The sequence below is a fragment of the Mytilus californianus genome, unplaced genomic scaffold (assembly GCF_021869535.1).
Source record: "Mytilus californianus isolate M0D057914Y unplaced genomic scaffold, xbMytCali1.0.p SCAF_5, whole genome shotgun sequence".
Taxonomy (NCBI): Eukaryota; Metazoa; Mollusca; class Bivalvia; order Mytilida; family Mytilidae; genus Mytilus; species Mytilus californianus.
Window position 1 is genome coordinate 23,803,525 of NW_026262701.1, and position 26,351 is coordinate 23,829,875.

At 31.2% G+C, this 26,351-nt stretch overlaps 1 protein-coding gene across 2 annotated transcripts in view; it reads right to left on the reverse strand.

Moving 5' to 3' along the window:
* Positions 1–26,351, reverse strand: part of LOC127703041 (breast cancer anti-estrogen resistance protein 1-like) — a 60,149-nt gene that overhangs the window by 23,963 nt on the left and 9,835 nt on the right. Inside the window, exons 1-2 of one of the 2 annotated variants that reach the window (XM_052207429.1) lie at positions 15,110–15,492; positions 3,862–4,122 (exon numbers count right to left, since the gene is read on the reverse strand). In XM_052207429.1, the coding sequence (XP_052063389.1) occupies positions 3,862–4,122; positions 15,110–15,178 (330 nt within the window). In that variant the 5' untranslated portion in view covers positions 15,179–15,492. Of the gene's footprint in view, positions 1–3,861; positions 4,123–15,109; positions 15,493–26,351 lie in introns of those variants that run through there. The other variant, XM_052207430.1, reaches the window with a different exon arrangement.

Consider the following 26,351-nt stretch of genomic DNA (forward strand, 5'->3'; position numbering starts at 1 on the left):
TTGCGTGGGGTATAATAAAAGGAGATATATAGGTGTATGTTAACAATACACTACCAGTTACTCATCAAAACAAACATCAAGAAAACAACATATTGTCTTTAATAATACACATATAAAAATAAGATAGGGTATGACTGCCAATCAGACAACTCTCCACCAGAGACCAAATAACCTAAAAGTTAACAACTATAGGTCACCGTACGGCCTTCTACAATCAGCCAAACCCATACCACATAGCAAGCTATAAAAGGCCCCGAAATAACAAATGTAATATAGTTTGTTTTTTTAAAGTTCACTACTATACTAGATATTTATGTGCCTGTCCTATTTAAGGATCATTTTCAGTTGTGGTCTTTAGTCATATCTTGATGTTTTTAGTTATATGGATATATCTGGTGTTGATGGTAGATTTTCAGTTGTTGTCTTTAGTTATATCTTAATGTTTTTAGTTATATGGATATATCTGGTGTTGATGGTAGATTTTCAGTTGTTGTCTTTAGTTATATCTTAATGTTTTAGTTATATGGATATATCTGGTGTTGATGGTAGATTTTCAGTTGTGGTCTTTAGTTATATCTTAATGTTTTTAGTTATATGGATATATCTGGTGTTGATGGTAGATTTTCAGTTGTGGTCTTTAGTTATATCTTAATGTTTTTAGTTATATGGATATATCTGGTGTTGATGGTAGATCTTTGAATATACTTTGATAGGCTCTATTCAAATTGTTCACTTGTTTTTCCAACTCAGGACAACTAAGAGCTTGACATACTGTATATATGTATATTATGTAATTATCTATTCCTCACAAGATGAACTGAAACTATCTTAAAAGATTTGATTTTAGACTAAGTACACAAATAAAGTGCAAAGTTTTTAATAAAAGTGTCACTGGGACAGAGTGCACACATGACAAATTGTCTTTTGTCCAATATGAAAGGTGTGAATTTTATTTTGTTACGAAATATTGCTTCAAAATCAAAGATGAGATGATTAATTTTTATCTTGTCACGTAATAAAAAGGTATAATCATTTTTAATAAACTGACACCAGGTATACCAATGTTTACATAGGTAAACTATACCCTATTATTAAGTGTACCGACTATTGGCCTCAATTCAAAGTGTTTTTTTCACTGATTACTAGACCATTTCTAAATTTTTTAAAATAAAATAGTTTCATTTCATATTTATTAGACCAAAAAGAAAGAAATAAATTCTTTGTTGAGTAAATATTTCAATGGAATCTGAATGGTTTTTACAACAATATCAAGTTTCTCCATGGTAGTTGGTACATAAGCATGATAAGAGGAAGAAATTTAAATAACTTTTAAGACATTACTGAATGGTCTGTTTGTATCTCAATAGTCAGTTTAGCATGTTCCAAAGCTTTATATTCCAGCATTTAACACAGACACACTATAAGTGTCAAAGACAAAAATATCTCAAATTCTTCTACCAAAAATATCAAAAAGAAAACACTTTTCTTTTGCATTTAAATTGAATTAAGTTCTCAGTATCTTTCTCGGTGTATATACATTGTAAACATATCAAGTTTCATTTAAATCTGTCTGTAGACACTTAATACATTTATAAACTTCTCACGCAGACTTTCAAATGGAAAAATGACAATTATTTAACTTCCTTTAATTCATATTCATTTCAAATTTCTTCTACAAAGCAATAACTCATTTGAGTGAATTTGAATGTACGGCTTACCATTATTTCTATCAGTTAAATGTAATTAGACTGTATATAGATTCAAAACAAAATATCATACAAAGTTATCTAGTGAGTTCACCAGTCTGTGCATTCAAATTTGTCATCACTGGGGGGAATTTTTTCCCTATTTAGTCAAGCTCTTTTTATGGTAGCATGTACTGATATTTTGATGTGTCAGACTATATTGAATTATATAACATGAGTATTGAAATTTTAAGTTCACTATGGCATGAAATATGACTGACATAACAAATATGAATTTATAAAATCTCAATCCACAACCCTGTTTAAATAATTTTAAAACTGCAACAAAACTGGGTTTGACAGATACTCAAAAGAAACTTGTACCATGTTTTGAAAGAGTTACTGGTCTTGAAATAATGATGTCTTCAACATATTAAATGGATTTTCCATGTCTAATTACTCTTTTAAACATCAATTTCTGCATTTTGTTAATATTGAAAGATGTCACTTCCTTTCTGTCAACTATTCTATGTTGAAATTGATGATGGGAGTTTTTAACAACCCTGACTGGCTATACAGCCCTCGCACGGTCGGCTCGTGCCCAGAGGCAATTGTTGAGCATTGAATATTTTCTGTTGTAGTTGGTCAGGAACAGGTGGAAAGCACCATTTTGGTAGGTGGCCATCTTGGTTTACGTGATTTGTTTTGGTTTGGTTTTTTACTATTTTGATGAATGTTGAAATTCATGAAAATTTTACCCTTAAAAGATTTTTCTAATAGCAAAAGGACAAAATGAAGGAATGGGACACCAGTTCAGTTAATCACAGAACCACTAATTGCCCACACACCAACTGTGAAACCAAAGCACAATGATGGCCAGTAATTCAGATCATCTCATTATGAGCATGAAATCTGGATAATTTACTCAACAGACCCTTAACAAATTTTAAATAGAGGAAACCATTTTCTTATGATTGGAAAAACTGTCAGAAGAAATTAATTTTATTCCTGTGTCAGAAGTTCAAGTCTGCTCTTGATTTAGTGAAAAAGTCTGTTATTACCATTTATTTCTTACAATTAGATTGGAGATGAAAATCAGAATCTGGACAAAACAAGGCTGTTATTCATATCTGATAGAATTTAAAATACAGTGAAAGTGTGTTACTTTTCTAAAGTTTGATAAACATACATAGCATTTTTTTTCTGCATTGCATATTAGTTGAAATTTCATATTTAAAAAATGTTCAAGTATAACTGTCATTCAATGATTAAGAAGCCAAATATTTTCAACTTCTCAATGTACCTAAAGGAATTCAATAATTGGTGAAAATGATTTTAATAATGTAATTTTTTTTTCTTTTTCTAAACTTTTGATCACTGCAACTGTTGTGTAACATGGCTACAGAAAGATGGCAGAGACCACATGAAATGAACATCTTTTCCTCCAGGAAACTAACATCAAAGCTGAGATGATTATGTAAATTACATAAGATACTGACATACCACATTAATTAATGTGTAAATTGTGCAATCATGCAATAACTTCTAGTTTACAGCTGGATTTTCCATTTTTTATATCATTTATATCATTTTGCCTGTAGTTGTTTAACATTTTTGTGTTTTCTTTGTTAATTGGGTTTACTAGTAAATACATGAAATATCAAGTAAAAATATTGACTTTTCATATTTCTTTTTCAATAGGTTTTTGTGATGTCTATCAGTTACATTGTTCATTCTTTTTGTGAAGAACTGTAAACATCTGTACAACATGGTGTACACAATTTTTCCTGTCATTATAAATTTCAACAATTTTGAAATATTTTTTGTAGTAGCAGAGTTGCAAATCTGTTATTGAAAATTATCTTCCCACACCTGCATTTAAATATATTTTCACTGATGCATGTACATGTATTACACAATGTTCTCCTCTGCTGCATTTTGATGTAATTTTGTATCAATGTTATTTAGATAACTGCTATTTTTTGTCATGCCACTTCTCCTTCTCAGATTAAAACAGTCTACATGCAACTTTTTTTTTTTTTTGAAATGCAGATTTTTAGTTGCTCAAAGATTTTCATTGTTTGAAATATCTAATTGATTCACTTATCAAAAGAATCTTAACGATTTGTGCATTTGCTTTTTTCAGTTTTGTCTTTTATATGTATAATGGTGTTACCTTGTTTGGTGTAACGTCCCAGCTTCTTCTATTTAGCTGTTTCTGTGTCATGGGAGACTGGTAGTCTGAATCCTGCATCCCAGTCAGGAGTTGCAGCCTGTTACCTGGAGCAATTCCTTGCTTTCCCCTGTAGGAGCACAGCCACCAGCCCTCCAGACCACCTGTGTCCTGTTCAATAACAGACAAAACATCCCCTCGTCTAAAGGCAAGTTCATCTGGGGTTTCTGCTTTGTTGTCATAGACAGCCTTAGCAAGTATTGTCTGAAATTACAAAAAAGTCAATATTACATCAAATAATAGGATTAAACTTGCAAAATAATGCAATGCATGTGTTATATAATTATATAATAATGTAAATATCAATATGCAGTTGCATGTTTTATGATTTTGTAGCTTTAATCAAATGAAAGTATCACTCACCATGATAAATTTAATCCGACTAATACGATTACGATTGATATGATTACAGTACTATTTTATATGCAAAGACAAAACCACAGAAATATTCTACTGTAACATATTTTTGTAATTTGATCTCTGTTGTCATTTTGTTTCTTTCTATGGATTTTTTTCTAGTTTTTTTCTCCGGTTTTAGGAGGTAGATGGTAGGGGAAGAGTTAGGGCTGGTGATGTTAAAGGGATAGGCGCAGTGTTTCTAGTCTATTTGTTTCTTCTATTTTTTAAGTGTAAACAATGGCTTGACATTGAGATAAAAGTTGCATTCATGAATCTTTTTAGTTTATCTATGTGAATATATTAACCCATCTGGAAGAATAATTCAACCCTTAAAATGTCTACTTCCCCATCTGCTCAGTATTAAACATGTTAATTGAACAATTGTAACTTCAAAATGGATATAGGTTTGAATTTGATGAGCAGGCAATTAACATCATCTGCTTTTCTGCATCCCAAATAATTCCTTGTACTTTAGAACTTAGAAACTCTGCCAACTAAAACACATAAAAGATGTAATTTTAGCTTCTGTTCCTTTTTTACCTAACTTCAAAACTGATAGCATTGAAGTAGATCTTGCAATTTAATGTATTTTATTTTTTATGGCACAGAAATATCTTCTTACTGGAGTTTGAAATATTTTGTGTCTTATTTTCTTTATCTTTTGATTTGAATAAACAATTGAATACATTTCTTTGAAATATCAATTTCTAATTTTGATTTTCCTCTTTTAATTGACAGAAGGAATGTAAAAGATATATATTTGGCCAAGCCTCTAACATATATTATATACTTTCATTAATTGTACTCACTATAAATAACACACATTTTTAATGTATTTATGAAATAGTTATAAAAAGATGACACAAAAGATTTATAAATCAGACATTAAAATGACACAGAGTAATAATGTCATTAACAACACTGTGCTATAAGAGCATGATAAGCATGTCAAAAGGCAAGTCTTAAGCAGTCTTTGTACAAAGTTTGAAAAATATATTGATCACTTATTTGTTGTTGGCAAACTGAAATATTGAACAAAAATATATTGATCACTTATTTGTTGTCGAAATATTGAACAACATGTTTTCCTTTATTTGACAAAAACTTTGAAAATCTGCAAAAGGTTAATAGGCTGTTAGTCTACCACCATTTGTAAAAAGGTGGAAGTAAATAGTTTGTATCTGGGCATACTTGAGTTGTTGCGGGATGTAAATATTCCTTCTTTTTTACAATTAAAGACCATTGTCTCTGGAAGAACATAAAATATATACAGACACTCAAACCACCCTCTTTAACGCCCTCATGGGTATATCTAACAAAAAAATGATGGTTGGGATAACTTTAAAATTCTTACTTCAAATTCACCATCATTAGTTGTAAGGCTGACAGACATAATTTCTTATAACAATGTTCTCAACAACTAATTTACTAACCATGTCTATCTACAGCATACTTTAAATTTTTAGAGGATTTTGATTTTTAAAATTAATCAGAATTATGTAAATGTTTCAGGGTTTATAAAGACAGAACATGAAAATTTGACATGTTAGAACTGAATATCTTTAATCACAATCTCCTAATATTTTCAAAACTAAATAAATCAACTAATGTCTGCATGTTTTCAGTTCATGGCCAAATAATTTGATATTTATATTAGATAAGTCTATATTGAGAAACTTTAAAGTAAATAAATTCATTTATCTGTCCTGAACATTGGACAAAGGCTCATTATAAACCTTCCTGTAATGACTAGGGTTAAACTAGGGTACAAATTCCACAATAAGCCATCAAGATTATAAAACAGTACTTCTCAAGATTAAAATTAAGAAGAAAAATGTCCAGTTAAATTTTTAAATTCAGATATTAAATATTCAAAGAAAAGAACTTTAACCGTTACATGTAACATCAAATTGTTTTGATTTTTTTAGACTTAAATTATTTGACACAAACATTTGTGAAGATTTCTAGACTACTGATAATAAAACTCCTAAAATGTAACCTTACCATGGAAATAGTCATATTTCTTTCTTGCAAATGTGAAAGTACAAGCTACATTTCATCAATACTCATTAAAACTGACCATTCAATCCCATATGGTCATTATGACCTACAGAGATCAAAGTATTAATGTAGAATCCATACAGTTACCTAATGGGTCACTTTCCCTTACAATACAGCTTCAATGATCTGAATCCCTAGGGAGTCTTTACTAATACAACAGAACAGATCTTATCTGTACTGATGTCTATGATAGACAGTCTCCTTGTGATTTCTCTATTATAATAACATAAATTTCATGCATTATTCAAATGATTACTTTCAAATCCATGTATGATATACTGATTGTATCAAAACTGATCATCAGCTATCGGTAACTGGTAAGTCTTTTTAAACCAATGAAATATGTATTCCCTTGTTTAACTGTTTATAAAATGTGGATTTTTTTAGAACTGTAGGCTTTTTTCAACCCTCAGAAATAGATGACCTTAGCCAGACTTTGAACAATTTTATTGTTTTTTGAGGTTTTCAATGCTCTTGTAATGTTATCTTTTATTGGACAAAGTTTCTGAAAGACAACCTGACATCTGACAAACTCCAACTCTCAGTCAGACTTAACTCAATCAATCTAAAAACCGTCACAGATCAATCAAAGCTGTACATACTTTTTCCTACAAGCATAGAACACCTGACGTCTGACAAGATACAGCCTAAGACCATCTTCATCATAAATTTCTGCACAGCAGCTGCCTTTATCATCATTACAGATAAATATTTATTTTTATATAATCATTACTGGTGCTTCCTGTGAGCTGGTTATGTTCCTAAATTAATGACAAATCATAAAAGCCAAACCACACTCCTGCACCCTCCATCTTCAGTAGTTTAGATAAATGTTTTATTTTCTTCACCAGCAGGTTCCAACCTCTGATCTTTGTAAATTATATTGTTTATCTATATACATCTATGTTTCATTCATAAAATCTATGAATCAACTCAGATAGATTTTTTCCTGATAAAAAAGTAAGCTTATTCATAAAATGAACACTTTTTTCAGGTCATTATATTTAAGTAACATCAAATCTTCCTATTGAAGCAATTAAAGGATGAGTTCATAAAGTGTCTTGTTTTAATTTACTCACACAATTTTACAGACTGAAAGTATTTACATTTAGTTTTCACCATTACAAAAAATTCATAACAGTAGCTGAAAAATGTTATTTATTTCTACAAAAAAATCCAATGTCTGACAGTCCAACTTCAAAAAGACAGCAACTTGAGAGACAGAAAATAAATTTACAATCCATGAGAGACAATAAATTATCTATTTAAATCCTGATCTAAGCACAAAGTGAACACTTTAATGAAAAATGTAATGGAAAACATGAAGATACAGTTTAGATTTAAAAAAAATTCTTTGTCCTTAACAAAAAACATCTAACTTCTTTTGTCATCACAGAAAACAGACAAAAATAATCAATTTGCAAGCTAGTCAAGTACCTACAGACCATATGGCTGAGCCCCAGGGGTGGAGGTTTTAATAAGAGGTACATTTTCAGGTGTCAAATGTATTACACATCACAGACGGAGTAATTAAATAATATCTATCATATGGGGATCTGTTGAATAAATATTAAATAAGATGCCTTTCAAATTTGTTTTTCATCTCTTCACACATTTCTGGAGCTTAGCTATAAATGGTACTGTGCCCAGTGGGTTTGCTGGAGGTGTCAAAATAGTAGATAAACAAAGTATTTGCTATAATGCTCCAAATATGTATTGATTATTGACATTTAATATTTTTAATCCAAAAAAGACTAATGGGTGCAGTCAAAAAGTAACATATTTATTATTTAGGCAATATAGATAAGACTGTTGTCTGGTGTAGTACAATTGGTACTGTATGTTACTGTATAAGCTTTGTTAATTGTATGCGGTACTGATGTGTAAAATCCAAATAGTGTGAATTTTTAAAAATTTGGTGACTAAGATTACTAAATCACTAAATCACTAAATCACAAATATCACAAAAATATGTCCTCGCAAAATTTGACCATTGTGGAGTATTAGAATTATTGTAAAAAAAATAAAGTTATAAAGGGTCATAACTGAAGAACGGTAAAAGTGACACTACCCAAATTTGTATTTGATCTGAGTTTTGTGGTAATAAGTATTGTGTATAAGTTTCATAACATTTGGTTGAGGCTAACTTAAGTTAGAGAACGGAGACTCAGCAATTTTTCCATTTGTAAAGGGGCATAACTCTAGAAACAGTAAAAGTTACACCACCAAAATTCAAACTTGATCTGTAATTTGTGGTAATAAGCATTGTGTATAAGTTTCATAACACTTGGTTGAGGCTATCTTAATTTAGAGAATTTAGCAATTTTTCCATTTGTAAAGGGGCATAACTCTAGAACTGTTAAAGTGACACCACCAAAATTCAAACTTGATCTGTATTTTAAGATCATAAGCATTGTGTATAAGTTTCATAACATTTAACGTGACGCCACTAAAATTCAAACTTGATCTGTAATTTCTGGTAATAAGCATTGTGTATAAGTTTCATAACATTTGGTTGAGGCAAACTAAAGTTAGAGAATGGAAACGAAAAATTCAGCAATTTTTCATTTGTAAAGGGGCATAACTCTAGAACAGTTAAAGTGATGCCACCAAAATTCAAACTTGATCTAGATCTGTATTTTGTGGTAATAAGCATTTCGTATAAGTCTCATAACATTTGGTTGAGGCAAACTAAAGTTAGAGAACGGAAACCAACTTTGGGACGTACAGACGGACGTACGTACGGACGGACAGACAAGGGTAAAACTTAATGCCCCCTATGCTACAGCGGGGGCATAAAAATAAAACCATGCAAGCACACTGGGCTCAGGGAAATAAGGAAATATAAATTCCTTGACACCAGTTTACACTAAGTTACAGAAGCACCATTTTGGCTACACTCAGAAAAGCCAGATCCTTATCATTAATTCATTATGAACTAATTCCCTTAAAATAGATTGTAAGAATAGCTAAAGATAAAACAGTTCAAGATATTCGTACATATTTATGTCCAGTGATTCTACTCTTTTATAGATAAACATCTCCAATCTATATCTCTGCAAATAACAGACTCAAAAGTCTAATAGAACAGCCATTTGATTTCTTCAAATAAATAAAAAAATATATTTAGTGCTAATTGTTTTCAATTTGCCTTGTTTCTCTTGCCAGTGATTTAGTAGATAACTATCTGGAGGAATCTAGAGTTGGAAATCAACCATAAAAACAGATACAAGACATCAACTCTATATACATCATCAGATGGTTAGCCAATCAAACGCACCATTAATGAAAGACAATTTGTGCCAAAAACCCTATAATATTCATCATCAAATAGAATGAGAAATCAAGTGCACCATATCTCTACAAGTATTCATACATATCCTTTCAAACAAACATCAATATTTTGAGGGATAGAGAAAAAGCTTTTCTAGTGAAGTGTCAATCAGTTTTAAGAAGACTGCTTAGTAAGTACAAATGACCATAATCAACTGAATATCTCATCTGCTGATATGCCCACAATTTGAAACTGGGATAAAAATGTCAAATTATATTACAGTCATTCCATATAATTTAATTCTAGATTCCATTTTTAAGGAGTAAATCATTGATGACGTCTCAGTCACATGACAAAATTATGTCTATGAGCTGATAGACAAAAAACTTTCAGCAAATCAGAAGACGTGTTACATCCAAAACAAGTGAAACTGCGAGCTACTGCTAACTAATGATACCCCCCCCCCCAAATATTTTGGTAAACAGGAAGTTGTTGAGTGGTGAATCTGAAAACGGATCACGGTATAGCCGACTAATATAAACCCTGAAACCAAGTTTCAGAAATCCTTGTATTGTAGTTCCTGAGAAAAATGTGCCGAAATTTTCAACTTGGCTACCATGTGTAAAATGATACAAGTGTTCGGTAAACAGGAAGTTGTTGAGTGACGAATCTGAAAACGCATCACACGGTATAGCCAACCTATATAAACCCTGAAACCAAATTTCAGAAATCCTTGTATTGTAGTTCCTGAGAAAAATGCGACGAAAAATTTTCATGGGACGGATAGACGGACTGACGGACTGAGAGACTGACAGATGAACAAATGGATGGACGGACAGACAGAGGTAAAACAGTATACCCCACTTTTTTAAAGTGGGGATATAGTTAAATTATTATCAAATACACTTTTTGTGTCACGATATTTTTTCTTCACAACTATTACCCAGTGTTGTTATCAACTGACAAGCTCAATTAAGAATTAAATTATGTCCCATCAAAATGAAAATATAAATCTGCACCTTTTTATCCATATAAATAATCATATAAGTAGAAACAAAATGTAGTGTGCTTGCATGATAATGAGACCATAACAAATCAAGACAACTAGAGGTCAACCTATAGTCTGCAACAAAGTGATTATACTATAGGCCAAGCTCTAAATTGTCCTAAGTCTTAGCCTGTATTCTTTCATTTCTTTATATACACTAAACCTTAGGTCTTACTTCTTTAGTTGTTTTTGTTACTTTTAAGACGCCACTGAAGGCTAAACTGTTGATGCAATAGTTCAATTAAAATTTTAATCAGAAACAAAACAAATGATACAAAATATTTTGATCAAAGATCTAACAACATTATCTTTTATAGAAATCTTATCTCAGGTGCAAAGTCTGAGCAAAAGGGTTTATTTCGTAACTTTTACAACTCATTACCCCCATACAAATGTATCAGAAAGATCTCAAACAAACCACAAAAACATATTTACAATCAGCTAGTCTGTTTAAAGTTCATTCACAGAAAATTTAAAGCCAATGATAAAACAGTGTCACAAAAAAAAGAAAACTTTGTCACATTCCATTGTTTTTAAACAATAGCTGATGGCAACAGATTATCATTTCAGTCACCCAGAAACACACACACAGGAGATAATCTGAGCATTAGCTTCCAATTCTCAGTATATTTTATGTTAGCATGGCAACTTTTATGTTAACATGGCATCTTTTATGTTGTGGAAACAAACAGTACAACAAAATCACAAATGCACTTCAAAGAAGACTATTCTTCATTTAAGATCAAGTTATGCCTTATATGTATATTTAAAATTATAGGTTATTTATCTATATATTACTTAAAGAACTTAAATTGTTCTTTATTTTATTTTTTGTTTTTTATCTCATTGTTTGTATTGTATTATGAAAATTATTGATGTTGTAATGTTTATGCCCTTCGGGGGCCATAATTGGAAATAAAATATTCTTCTCCTTCTTCTTCTGTATTTAAGCGGACTACTATTTTGTGCTATATATTTGATGAATTGTGAAGTTTATAATACATGTCTGGAAGTCCTAAAGTTACTGTGACTTTATTGTTCTGGTTTGGAAAACAGCCACAAGTGCCTTTAATTAACTTAAGTATAAACCAATACTGTCTAGATATATCTTGTCATGTTAATATGAGTTCAGACAAAATTCTGTCATCCAATGATTCACCAGACAATGTGTACAGCTATACAATGTTTACATCTGCTCTCTCAATATTTCTTCAGGCCTGTGACTCATTTCTTTCTTTCATTTAATAATTCTTGGTCTCAAAACAGTTTAACCTCTTTGAAATTACATGATAAATTAATGGCAGAAATAGAATTTTATTCGATTTTTGGAATGAGGTTATAAGAGGTCACTCCTCTTTAATAATTGTTTAAGTGCCTTTAGAATCACGAACAAAGTTCTATTTAAGTTAGAAAACTCATTGTGTAGTTTCAAACTTATCTTTAAGAGTTGGGCAACAAATATAGAAAACAAAATTCAAATGTCATATATTATTTGATTATTTATGTATGATCCTATGTAAACACTACGTCACACATGTGTTGATACATTGGTCACTCTCAAGTGCACTAGTCACAAATAAACCAAATGCCCCTTGGTCAAGTAAGACCTAATAAAATATTGATCTTTGTTAATTATCTTTTTATTAACCCCAAAATCAAAAGTTAATTGGTTCAATAAGTAAATGTACACAGGTATGTTTGTCCAGGTGAGAAACAGTGGTAGTAAATACACACGATACCGATGTTAAGTGACGTAAAAATTTGGAATGGAAGTATAAATCATTGGATGTCACCTCAAGACATAAGTTATTTACATAGGTAAAGGTAAACCACCGATCCATCTTTAGTAGCCAAATCTTATAGCCTTGTCCAAACTTATAGAATATCCCCCACTACTATTGTCCCTTTAACTTGGTCAGGTCAATACCACGGGTGTCTAGAAACTTAAGAGTCTGCAGAAGGGTAATGAACACTTAAGTGCTTCCTATATTTAGGCTCATGTTTAGAAATTCAATCTTTTTGACATCTTTTCATGCATATTAAAATTCACTATGACATTTCAATGTTACATGTATCATGCATCGATAAATGTTTTACGTAAAGAGTGACACCTTTCCTTCGTGGTAAACCAAGATGTGCTTTTGTGAGCACTTAGCAAGGGTTTGGTTTTCAAATGAATCAGTCTGTTTTTTTTATAAATTATGTCTGCTGTTAACAGATTAAAATTTATTTTCAATATTTTATATACTTGATAACTGATGGAAAAAGATAAATTTATCACACCTAACAACCAACATCCTCTCTGACATTAAGTCTCAAAATATAGAACATCTTTTCAGCTTCCTTTTATAACATAGCCCCCAATGTGTTTATTTAACATGCTTTCATTGAGAACTTCAGTATAAAAATCTCTATTGGTGTGGGTTAAAATAAGTTACTCCTATAAAAAAGAAATTCATACATACTTAATTTTCCTTAATGTGTTTGCTAGTATTCATATTTTTTCAACCAAAGACTTAAAGTAAGCTGTGGTTTTTGGGTCCATCACCAGTGAAGATTTTTGGATTAGCAGTATAACATATTTTGTGATTGAAATAGAAAAATTTAAAGAAATGGGACCAGTTATCTCAAAAGCCAAGAGTTCAGATGATTGATATATCATGTGTAATAATAATAATAATAATATTTTATTCAATAAAATATCAAGCATATGAGTTAATACAATACTCAATATATACGATACATAAAGACATTACTAACACATACTTTGTAAAATATAATGGTATTTTATGAGTGTAGATAATCTTTAACTGCATGGAAAAAATTTGCTGATATTTCATCAGGGATAACCCATGAAAGCTTTAAAGCTTGTTTCCAATGGGGTCCCTTCATGTAAACGGCTTATAGTTTCGACATACAAAAAAGATATCACACAAATTAATATGACATAAAAAATTCATATAAGAATATTTTGAATAAAAAATGAGTTTAATAATATAAAAAGAAGTCTATTGAATTAAAAAATGTCAATTATTTTAAAGATATGCATGTACTTTCAGAAATTGCCATGTCATTACATCATGCTGTTCATTGTACAAGGACATTAAAAGCGAGTGAATTAGTTTAGTAAAAACCCACCACAAAAATACCAAAAATATTTTCTAATACTTTTTACCTTAAATAATCTTTTTCGGTCATTTTAAGTACTGTTAAACAAGTTTGGTGAGATGAAATGTATATAAATCTTGGTTAAATTGATTATCTTGGATTATGGCAGATTATAAAATATTCATAATGAACCTAATCATTATCAAAGCTTAAGTACTGTATTAATCAGGTGTTATTGCAACAAGGTCATGTGCTTATGTCACAAATAACATTCAAAATTCTCTTTCACCACAGCCTTGAAATTTGTCAGTCAAACTTTAATAACAGCAAAACTATGACAGTCCAGTCACTCCAGTGTGTAGCTAGCGTGGTCTATCGATCATGGTTTGAAAATATGTGTAAAAATGCCTTACTTCATAATATAGAAATGTTTACAAAAAATGTATTACATACAATTAACAATATACTCTGGTTAACACCCTACACTTATTGATGCTAACAAGTTGTTACACCATTACTACAACATAAAATTGTTGTTTTTTAGGATAACGTTCTAAGTAACAGTACTATGGCATACAACACCCAGTATAGATGGTACGGTTTGGTCCAAAAACATTTTTGGGGGCTATTATTCAAAATCAAGATTCATGAAAAAGAGCTACATGAAAAGCTGTACTTTTCACAGATGCTACACCATTGCAAAATTTAATTTTTTTGTTGTTACAAACTGTTTTTAGTTAATGGATTCTATCAAGGAAAATTTACTTATTTTATATTACTTAGAAAAAAACACTTAGTTTTATTTACTACTGTCTCTAGTATGGCAGTAGAAGGAAGCGGGTTCTATTTCATTTTCATAGAACTTTAGCTCACCTTAACTTTTTTACCTATTGTAAAGGTAACTTTGAATTATGTATACATGAGAATGTATCAATTATGTAAATAGATATATTGACCACATAAGAAATGACTTAAGACTGACCAATTTTTCCTAATGTACCGCAGTTCAATAAAATAGAATAGCCATTTCCTATAATATTCCTAGGTCTTTATAAGGTCAGTTCATTTATATAACTCTTTGAATTTTGATATGTCCATAACCAAAGTTTTTTACATCTGTACAAGATGAACAAAATGTCAAAATTTTTCCACTTTATAATTGTCTCTTTTGAGAACATGTACTTTACTTGTCTGTTAGTGACAAAGACAAGTTTTCCCAATATTGATCAACAAGAAAAAAGTACCATAAAAATTTTGACAAAAGAGTGGAAAGATATATCGTCAAATAACAATGTACCAACCTGCATGTTGACAGATTCTCCTTGTTGAAGATGTTGATTTGGACTATGAGATCTGCACCTGTCCTTCATATTGTTACATTATATAACTTTAAATTCAATTTTTTCCACACCGTCACTTCAAATATTTTGATTTGTTTATATTGTAATGTTTATTTTATCCAGGTATTTAACCCAAATTATATATCCAGTATAGAAGAAAAATTCTCAAATCAAATCACTTTCAGAACATCACATTAAACATTAAATCATAACGTTAATAATTAGTTTCAAAAGTCAAATAATTAATAATCCACAATTAAAATCCATTTCACCGAGAAAAAATGTGACCACCTCTTCCCAATATCATATTAATATAAGTGATCGTATTGCACTGTCTACCTTAGTTAAAGAGCCAACAAAATAATTTAACATGTGAGTGACTAACAACACAAATCTATAAATATCACAGCCTACACATACTGTATAGTGTACTATACACCACTTAACATTTTATATTAATGATCAATAGAAATTAAAATCTTTAAAATAAGGGGAAAAAAATGGAGTACAAACAAATTGACTTTTATAATAAGTAGAACATAGTCTAGCTTTTAGCCTAGGAATATTACATTTCTTCCCCACCCTTAATACATTTTCCTTTGATAATAAATCATCTTGTGTTCACAGTCCTGACAAAAATCACTGCTGAGTTTCCATTGTTTTGTTTGAAGGGACAGGGGCAGGGGCACTAAAAAAGAAAGATATTTTTGGCAATTTTATTAAATGTTTTTACAGGAACATATGATTAATTAACTAATGAATGTCTTGTATGAGAACAGGTTCAAATTTCTTTCTATCTCATGTATTTTCCTCTTTTTAAAGAAAACATATACTAGCACTCTATATACGAATGTAAAAAAGTCAAAATTAATAGCAGTAAAATTAACTAGTTCAATACTTTAATTGAAGAATTGATTATTTATAACAAATCAAATGTGCTGAATGATGTTTTAATGCATGTGAACAGATGTTCTTCATATATCAAATGTCAATTATAATTTATATGTTAAAAAAAAAATAGACAATCTATATATATGTATATAGAGAGAGTCATCATAAGGCTTCATTTGTGATGTGATCGGAATTTTCAAATGAGTCTAAAAAGAATTGTCAAAACTTATTAGTCTGAGGGAATTGAAGTTTTTTGGGAGGTTTTTTTCTGAAAGAATTACCAAGTTTATCAACTTATAGAATGTACAGGTGTAATAAGTTAAAAAATCATTTCAGAAACAAATACATATGTCTTGCACATTTCCTGTTACAGTTGCAGAGGCAATATCCAATCTGCACACAGAACTTCAAAAGCACAACTGAAAATGTGAAAAGAAATTCTTTCATGTTTCATATCAATGCTAACTGCAGGAGATTTTGCATTGACAAATTTTATTGGTTAATTTTTTTAGAGCAAAAACTCTGGAACATAAATCTGACAGGAGCAAACAATATACGACCAAAAAATTTTTAATTTTTGAGGTCGGTCGTCGTATAAAAAATGAAACTAAATGTTGTGGAACTAAGTTTAGCTACAAAGTTATAACATCCTAAGTTATTGTAAGGTCCCACTTCAAAATAAAGTTATACTTTCAGGTGGAAACCATCAACTTAAACATTTTAGGACTATTCAAGGACAGAAATCTGGAAAAGTAATTGTGATCACAGTCAACATACCATTGAACAGCATTTCATGGTAAATACCAAATTAATAAGACTCAAACATTATCATCTCAAAATAATCAATTCTAGGATTTTAAGACAAAATCTAGGCACATAAATCTTGAACAGTAATTAAACCAACAGTAAACTCAAAATTTACCTGAATTTAATGGTAGGTAATTATAACAATATTGATGTTTCTAAGAAATAAGGTCAACAGAAAAGATAACTTATCATCCTAAACGAGCTCAAGTATCATAATAAAACACTATATTTTGTTTCCAAATGTCACAAGATGGCCACATTCCACAAAACAATACATTTTAATGGCATACATGTACATGCAATATGCTACAACACTGAAAATTAAGTTTTATATTAATTTCATGATAGGCAGCAATGTTGCCGAGCCTTTTCATTGAACACTACACGCAATCCCCATAAAAAACCATGGAGTGAGCTCAGGTACTCCAGAAGTTCAGTGATTCCTGTTCCACCAGTGGCACCCATTGTGTTGCTCATGCCAAGTAAAACTTATAAGTTTCATTCTGTGATGTCACAATTGAGGAAAAGGGGATAGGACTTTGGCTACAAGTGAATAATGTCTGTGATCTTCTATGATGTACCGGTAGATATTTCCTGGCATTTACCCAAATCATGGTGGCATCCATAAATCTTTTAGAAGATATATGTATATATGCAGGTACAGCTGGAATGACAGTTTTACTTCAGAGATGGAAAGGGAGAAGGATAAACAAATATTAAGTGGAAGGAAAAAAGTCTTAGCTATAAACATTTTAAGGTTTGTCTGATCCTCACTTACATGTATTTAAAGTATTTACAACTTTATGGTTTAATTTATAGTTATGACTTTCCAAACATTTTGTTTCAGGTGTACATAATGAAGATTATTTTGGGTATCATGTGTCTTGGCCATAAAAAACCGTATCATACAGATTTTATAATGATCTAAGCATACAAGTGGACTACTGAGTCCAATACTGGTCTACAGTTACTTGGTCACTATTTTCAGACCAAACTATGATTTGACAGAAGTTAAAATACAATGTCATCACATGTTCAAAGTAAATAACTTTTGGTTAAAATTTTTATGTGAAACTATCTATTAAGATAAAAAAGATAAAAGTTTAACATTCAATTGAATTCTTTCTATGGGTGTATTTACAGTCGAGTTCAAAGTTTACATTTCATTCTTGTAAATATTTGCTTTCCTCCTTACTGAGACCAATTGTACTTGTGGTGTATATTTGTATAGAGCATATTGAAGATATTTTTTCAAAATTGAATATAAAATTATGTCTTGTTAACAACATGGAAATGTTTGTTACTAGCAAAAGTCATGTAAATAAGCTGAAGTACATTGTAAAAGATCAATGAACAAGACTATAAACATGATCAAACTTTTATTTTTGTCCCAATTTTTAACATCTTAATTTTGAAGCCTCATAGAAATCTCATTTTTGTTCCTTTGTTGTGTTTTGTTGTTTTGTGTGTGTGTGTGTGTGTGTGTGTGTGTGTGTGGGGGGGGGGGGGGGGGGGAAAGAGGACTGACCATGTACACAATACATATTTTCAGTATGAATTCATGCATGTGAAATTGCCAACCAAATTAGAACCCATAGAGATCAAGTTTTATGGTCATGGTCAGAGAATTGTTCATCTCTACTATATTTGTAAACAGCAAAATCAATCAGGACATGAAAAAACACTAGAAAAGTACAACTTGACCAGTAACAAAACACTGTAGTAAAACAAACATGTTTACTAGAGAGTGAAATTACAGGAAGTGTACTGTAATCATGGCTATTTACTGGCAGTCAAGAAATTATCTCCTAAGTATACGGAAAATGTCACTAGAACTCACTATATTAGTACACAAACATGAATGGATATATTGGGCGTGGGAAAAACTCAAGTACTCTTCAAAAATAACACATACTGTAGTCCTGATATATCAGCTTGAGAACAAACTGACCACATGTATTCACTGGCATGCCTTAAAGAATGTATGGAATGTAACATTACTGAACCTGCATCATCAGCATGTCAAAGTACATATAAATCAAGTACATGTATCTTTATGCACATTTATTTAATTGGTTGCATATGAAACGGACATGAAACTGCATATGCACTTAGTAAAATGGTTAAAAGTGTGAACATGTATTGGTTTAAGTGATAGATAATCATGAATTTAAGTTATTAGTCAGGAAATCTGTGACCTACTCCCTTACATTTCATTGTAACATAATCTAAAGGTCAAACAAGTAACTTGAAATTAACTGAAATACATATATTTTGTATTGATTTATAGATAAATAAAATTGAGAATGGAAATGGGGAATGTGTCAAAGAGACAACAACCCGACCATAGAACAAACAACAGCATAAAAACTGTTTCAACTTAAAAGATTTCTGACCTATCAACTAAATAAGTACCTTTTGAAATTGTATCTGAATTTTACTGCAGACAGTCTTTTACTTCTACTTTAATCTTATTCCCAGCAAACGGCAAAGTTTAAAAAAAAAAAAAAAAAAATTTCCAGTCAAAAGTGTACAGCAATATCAAATGAATTTCTAATGTTAACATATCTTTTTTTAAACTTCCATTATTTAAAACTAAAAATTCAACATTCCAGGTTCCATTGCAAATATTTTGTTTTTGTCTCTCGTATGATATATTGATCACTTTACTTAGACATGTTTTGACTAAATCAGTAGTTTACCTGTAGTAAATCTTTAACAATGACAAAAATCTAAATTAAGGCAACAGTAGTTTACTGATGTCCAAATTTCATAAATTGGTTAAGAAGAGACAAATCAAGGTAAGGGAATCGCATGAACTCCAAAAGGAGTAAGACCAGATCATCGACTGGGTAAGGGTTTCCTGCTAAGCCTGCATCACCCATCATGCGAATCCACTGTAGTCAAAATGTCACAATGGGGAACAGTACACAATCAGTAGAACTACAAATCAGATGTCTAAACTGGTATAAATCTAAAGATCTAAGATCGCTAGAGAGTTGAGACACAGAAACAGAGTATCAGTAAAAAAACTGGTGACTGTAAAACTTGTGTACTGTTTCACACAGCTACCTAAAGAACATTTGTTCTTCACTTTGTTATCACCAATTTGTTACAATGTGGGTTAGTACATGCAATTTAAGTACGGTAAACCTAAAAACTGACATTGGAATGGCCACAAAAACATAAGACTATTTGAAATGTATTCCCTTAACCGCAATCTTTGGGGAAAAAATTACATTTTGTAGGTTTAAACAATTTTCAAAACATGGCCCTGCATAACATATGTTACATTTTAGTGTAATTCATTTCTAATACTCTCTCCTAACAACGTACAACAAAGAAATGTGAAAAAGTAAAAAAGAATATGTCACTTTGCAAAAAAGAATTTGAGCGAGTGCCAGCATATAGTACATTATACATCTTATTTTCCAAAGTATGTCATCCCAATGACCTTTAATGGACTTGTCACGTCAAAAATTAAAATTGATGGAGAAAAAATTGCCGTAAATTTCATTCTAATCAAACTAAGTGTTCAGCCATTAAATAAGAAATAACAAAGGCGACCAAAAAATAAATATTAAACTACATTAATCAGAAAATAAATTTGACCAATCAAAAAGATAACAAGGCAAGATGCCAAAGAAAGGAGTAACTGACCAGCCATCAAAATGGCCATCTGTCAACACACCATGATAACATCAAATGCTGTTAAAATTAATCTCTCCTCATCCTTGGGGTATTTTTAATGCCAGTGACCCATTCATTATAGAAATGATTTTCTACGAATGATTGATTATTGGGGAAAATCCTTCCAATTGTTAAGATAATGTCTCCTGGATTACAGCAAAAAATATCACTTAAATGTGATGAAGCAACAATCAAAGCTGAGTTTTATGTTTTTTGGCAAACAAATGATTTTTGTGCTGTGAAAAATCATACAATTAGTTGAGATTTAGTTCTTCTACTGGAGACAAAGTCAATGTCTTCTTGTTAAATGATCAATGATTAGTCATTATATAGTTTGAGTCAACCTTATCACCTAGCATAGAAACATACTGATATAACTAAAGGGATGAACTACAGCCCTAAAATAGCTGTGTGTCAGTAGAAACACCAATCAGTCAACCTTATCACATAGCATAGAAACATACTGATACAAACTAAAGGGATGAACTACAGCCCTAAAATAGCTGTGTGTCAGTAGAAACACCAGTCAAAGTTTAAGTATAAAATTTCAGAAAAGAGATAAATAAAGGGAATCACGAAAAATGCTTGAAAAATAGAATAAATTAAAGAGCTGCCCTATGAGTGCATGAAACGACTGTTGCCCTTTTAGTTTTGATGATTTTTCAACGAATAAAGTTCCATAACTCTGAAATGTCATACCAGAAATTTATAAAATAAGTAAAAGGGAGCTTATTTCAATAGATATAAGCAAGTCACCATAGTTTCATGAAAACTGCCAAAGGAAATTTTTGAGTTATTGTCTGAAAACTGGAAAATCCCTCCTTTTTTATGAATAAAATTTCTTTACTTGGAAACGTAGAATCTAAAATAATATAAAAATTGAAAGGGAGTCTACTTCAATAGATATAAACAATTCACCAAAGTTTCATGAAAATTGGTAAAAGCATTTTTGAGTTATTTTCCGAAGTGTTGACAGATAGACAGACAGATGTATACCATAATAAGTCCCAAGTCTTAGACGGGCGTATAAAAAAGTTAAAACTAAGAATAAAAGAGGACAATAAACTAATGAATCACTGCCACATATTGTAAACGGATTATGAAGGTTAAAACATACAAATGAAAAAAAATAGAGAATAATAAATTAAATTTTTTAAAATATTACAAGAATTTGGAATTAAGATTAAAAAAAAACGGGTTTACTATAAATTACATGTATCTTCATAAGTTGTACAAATAGTTATAATAAATTGCCTCGCCGAGCGCAGCTGGATACGACCGCAGAGGTGCAACCCTGAACAGTTGGGGCAAAAATGGACGCAATATTCACGCTTGATACAGGTCTGAATTTGGATTGTAGTTAAATATTTGAGACATAAAAGGTGTCTGACACAGAATAACTGTAGTCAAAGAACTAAGAATTGGTTATATGATTTGATTTATACTTTGCTGTTGCGAATTGACCCCCCTTCCCCCCTCAAAAAAAAAAAAAATTTACCCCCCCTTCTTTTTTTGCTTTTGTGCAATACATTATGCTGTTGTGTATTAACCCCTCCCCCCTTTTTTTTTTGCCAAAAAAAACATATTGGAAGAACTTTTCTTTTTAATTTCTGGAATCTGAAATGAGAAAAAATTGACAACCCACATTGTCTTTTTCAATTTAAAAGCAGTGTAAGGGAGGTAATCAAAACGTTGTATTTGGATTACCTCCCTTACACTGCTTTTAAATTGTCTTAATTGTTCATTAACCATTACTTTATACATAATTAAAAAGCAGTGTAAGGGAGGTAATTCAAATGATGTATTTGAATTACCTCCCTTACACTGCTTTAAATTATGTTTTGTAAAAAAGTATTTGTCCAGTTACCAGGACACTCTTGTTTTCCCCCTTTTTTACCACAAATTCCTAAACGGTTTGAGCCAATACCCCCCAAAGCAAATCCTCACCATCCCTTTGTGGTATGGAATGTTGTGGTATAATTTCAGAGAGATCCATACACCGTTCCACAAGTTATTGTCTGGAAACTAGAAAAATGCTTATTTTTGGCCCCTTTTTGGCCCCAAATTCCTTAACTGTTGGTATCATAACCCCCAAAATCAATCCCAACCTTCCTTTTGTGGTATTGAACCTTATGGTAAAATTTCATAGAGATCTATTCACTTAAACTAAACTTATTGTGCGGAAACCAATGTGTCTTTGAGCGACGACGACGATGACGACAACAACAACGTCATACCAATATACGTATAAAAACACCATAGTCAACATATACTGGAACAGTAGAAATTAACCAACACAAGGACTAAATTTAAGATACTGTGTGGCCATACATGTCATGATGACATGTAGGCAATTTTGTTGGATACAGCTGTTTGCATGTGTAAAAAAAATACCTATATGACATGTGCAATGTATCATAATAACCACTTCAAGCAACAACAACAAAATGATCATACCTGGTAATAATATGTGTATTCAAATGCCATCAATTTCCCTGCAGTAAAACTAAATAATAATCCTTCAAGAAATATCTACTACAGTTGAAAAATAAAATGCTTCGCTGAGCGCAGCCTGATACGACCGCAGAGGTCGAACCCTGAACAGTTGGGGCAAATTTGGACACAATATACAAGCTTGATACTGTCTGAATTTGGATTGTGATCTAATTTTTTATATAATGTAGGTTTCTGACACAAAATAAATGTGGTCAAAGATCTTATAAATCCATTGCGCAATACTGTGCAATATGAAGATTTGAAACCCCCCTTGGAGCAATAACACCAAAACTCAATCCCGGCCTTTCCTTTGTAGTATGAAACCTTGTAGTAAAATTTCAAAGAGATCCATACACTTACACACAAGTTATTGTTTGGAAATGCTTGTTACTGGCCCTTTTTTGGCCCCTAATTCCTACATGTTTGGGGCAATTAACCCCAAACTCAATCCCGGCCTTCCCTTTGTTATATGGAACCTTGTGGTACAATGTCAGAGAGATCCGTACACTTACACACAAATTAATGTCTGGAAACTAGAAAAATGTTTTTGGCCCCTTTTTGGCCCTTAAATTCCTAAGCTGTTGGCAACCATAACCCCCATAACCCCTAAAATGAATACCAACCTTCTACTTGTGGTATTAAACATTGTGGTACAATTTCAGAGCAATCAAAATACTTATACACAAGTTATTATCCTGAAACTAGAAAAATGCTTGTTTAGGGCCCCTTTTTGGGCCCCTAATTCCTAAAGGGTTGAGACCATCATCCCAACCTTCTTTTTGAGGTATTGAACCTTCTGGTAAAATTTCATAGAGATCAATTCACTTAAACTTAAGTTATTGTCCGGAAACCAATATGTTTTCGGACAACGACGCAGATGACGACGACATCATACCGTTATACGATCCCAAAAATTTGTTTGCGGTCGTATAACAACACATTTTACTGCAGCAACGATTTGTATCTATACAAATCTGTACTGTATATAGTGCAGACTGAATATTTATGTGTGCATGCATGTACCTGTACAAATCTGTACTGTATATAGTGCAGACTATAGATTTATGTATGCATGCATACCTGTACAAATCTGTACTATATATAGTGCACTGTAGATTTATGTATGCATGCATGTACCTGTACAAATCTGTACTGTATATAGTGCAGACTGTAGATTTGCATACCTGTACAAATCTGTACTGTATATAGTGCAGACTGTAGATTTATGTGTGCATGCATACCTGTACAAATCTTTACTGTATAATGTATATAGTGCAGACTGTAGATTTATGTGTGCATGCATACCTGTACAAATCTTTACTGTATAATGTATATAGTGCAGACTGTAGATTTATGTGTGCATGCATACCTGTACAAATCTTTACTGTATAATGTATATTAGGTCCGAGTACACAGTTATCGTCCTTTGATTTTCGTTGTCCACAAATGTAGTCCCTAGTGTGGACAGTGTGTTACTTGCCATTTTTTTTTATACCCCTTCCAAATTTATTTCTCCATGTTTTATGACTCAAATAGCAAGTAGGGGGGTGAAATGACACTGTAAAAAAATTTGGGTCATGAATTTTAAAGTAAAGTAGTGATTTGGTCCAGCTGAAAAATGTTAAAAATTAGCACTTCGGAAGCTGTCAAAAGATTTGAAGACCCCCTTAACATAAAATTGTCCATATTTTGAGTTAGAGCCGATGAAGTTTTCTATAATTTTGATATAATTTGTCCCAAAAGTAGTACAACACACTGTAAAAATATTATTGAGAAAGCGCAGGTGGGATTTTTTTAATTTTCATTTATTGTCTAAAAGAAATGCACTACGAAATAACTGTGTACTCGGACCTAAGAGGTGAAATCAGGAAATATAGAATCTGTACTTTGGCAACTTCCTTGAATGATTTGATGGTGTCAATTTGTCAAATAGCATAAAACTAAAGGATTTAAACTTTTATTTGATAGAATTTCTGCAAAAATGACCAATTTGGGCATATTATGGTCAAAATAAGCATTTCATAGCTTTTTCAATTTTGATGCATAAGTGTCATTCTGACTTTCTATCTGACAGGTTTTTATGTGTCAATATTTGTGTTTCTATGCTTCAATCCAGTTGTATTACTCATTTGTGAACTCTGAATCTACAGAAAAGAAGATTATCTCAGACAATATGTACAAAATGTGTTGTATATATGACCCTCGTCTAACGCCCTGTTTGGATCAAGTTAAATGTGAGGAGCTTGGAACATAAAAGTTGAAGTCCATAATAAAGACCTTACTAAATTTGTATAAAAAGCACTTAACAATGTCTTTTGTACCTGTTTCATGTCACATAATATCTTTCTTTTCTTCTGTAGGATAGCAAGTGGTTCAAATATAAGCTTGTTGCGACTAAAATTGCATGCATGTTTTTCACTAAAAAGTGAAAAATCTTTGTATCAGACCATACTGTCAGCAAAAAAAGTTGAATGCAAGAGTCTTTTTGTGCTCAGATTTATTGTATCATGTCACCTGAGTATAGAAATGATAGAAAAGACACACATTTTTATTTCCTATAGCTTCAATATGCATTTTTAAATGTAAATATGTGCTACGGCCTAAATTGACCCTAAATTATTTTCAGTCTTACTTGGCCTAAGACCCTTTTAAACTAATATGATATGTTATTTGTGAGTTTTCTTTCCATTTAAAGTACATTAAATATATATGTAAGGATTATTTATAACCAAAAAGCTTTACAAATTTAAAATTGCTGGAAAATATTACATCTTCATGTAAGGCCCCCCTTCATTGGAAAACCTCCATTTTTAGGCACAGGCTCATATAAATTTGACTTTTTAATAATTATGATAAGTCTGATAAATCAAATGAGTACTCAATTGCTTTTAATACATTATATTTTATATATTAAGGCATTTCAAAAGTATTTTTTTGCAATATTTAAACTTTTTAAGCCCCAAATGTTGATAGTTGAAATTTTTCAATTTTAACGTCTACATTTAACACGCAAAGTTGAATATAGAATTAGTCATATTGTCTATGATATATATCCTATTGCCATGAAACTTTGTAGGCAGTCTTATAATTTATTAAGCTTTGGTCATACCAAGTTTCATTAAGATTGGTCAACTTTTTCTACCCTATTAGGTCCGAGTACACAGTTATCGTCCTTTGATTTTCGTTGTCCACAAATGTAGTCCCTAGTGTGGACAGTGTGTTACTTGCCATTTTTTTTTATACCCCTTCCAAATTTATTTCTCCATGTTTTATGACTCAAATAGCAAGTAGGGGGGTGAAATGACACTGTAAAAAAATT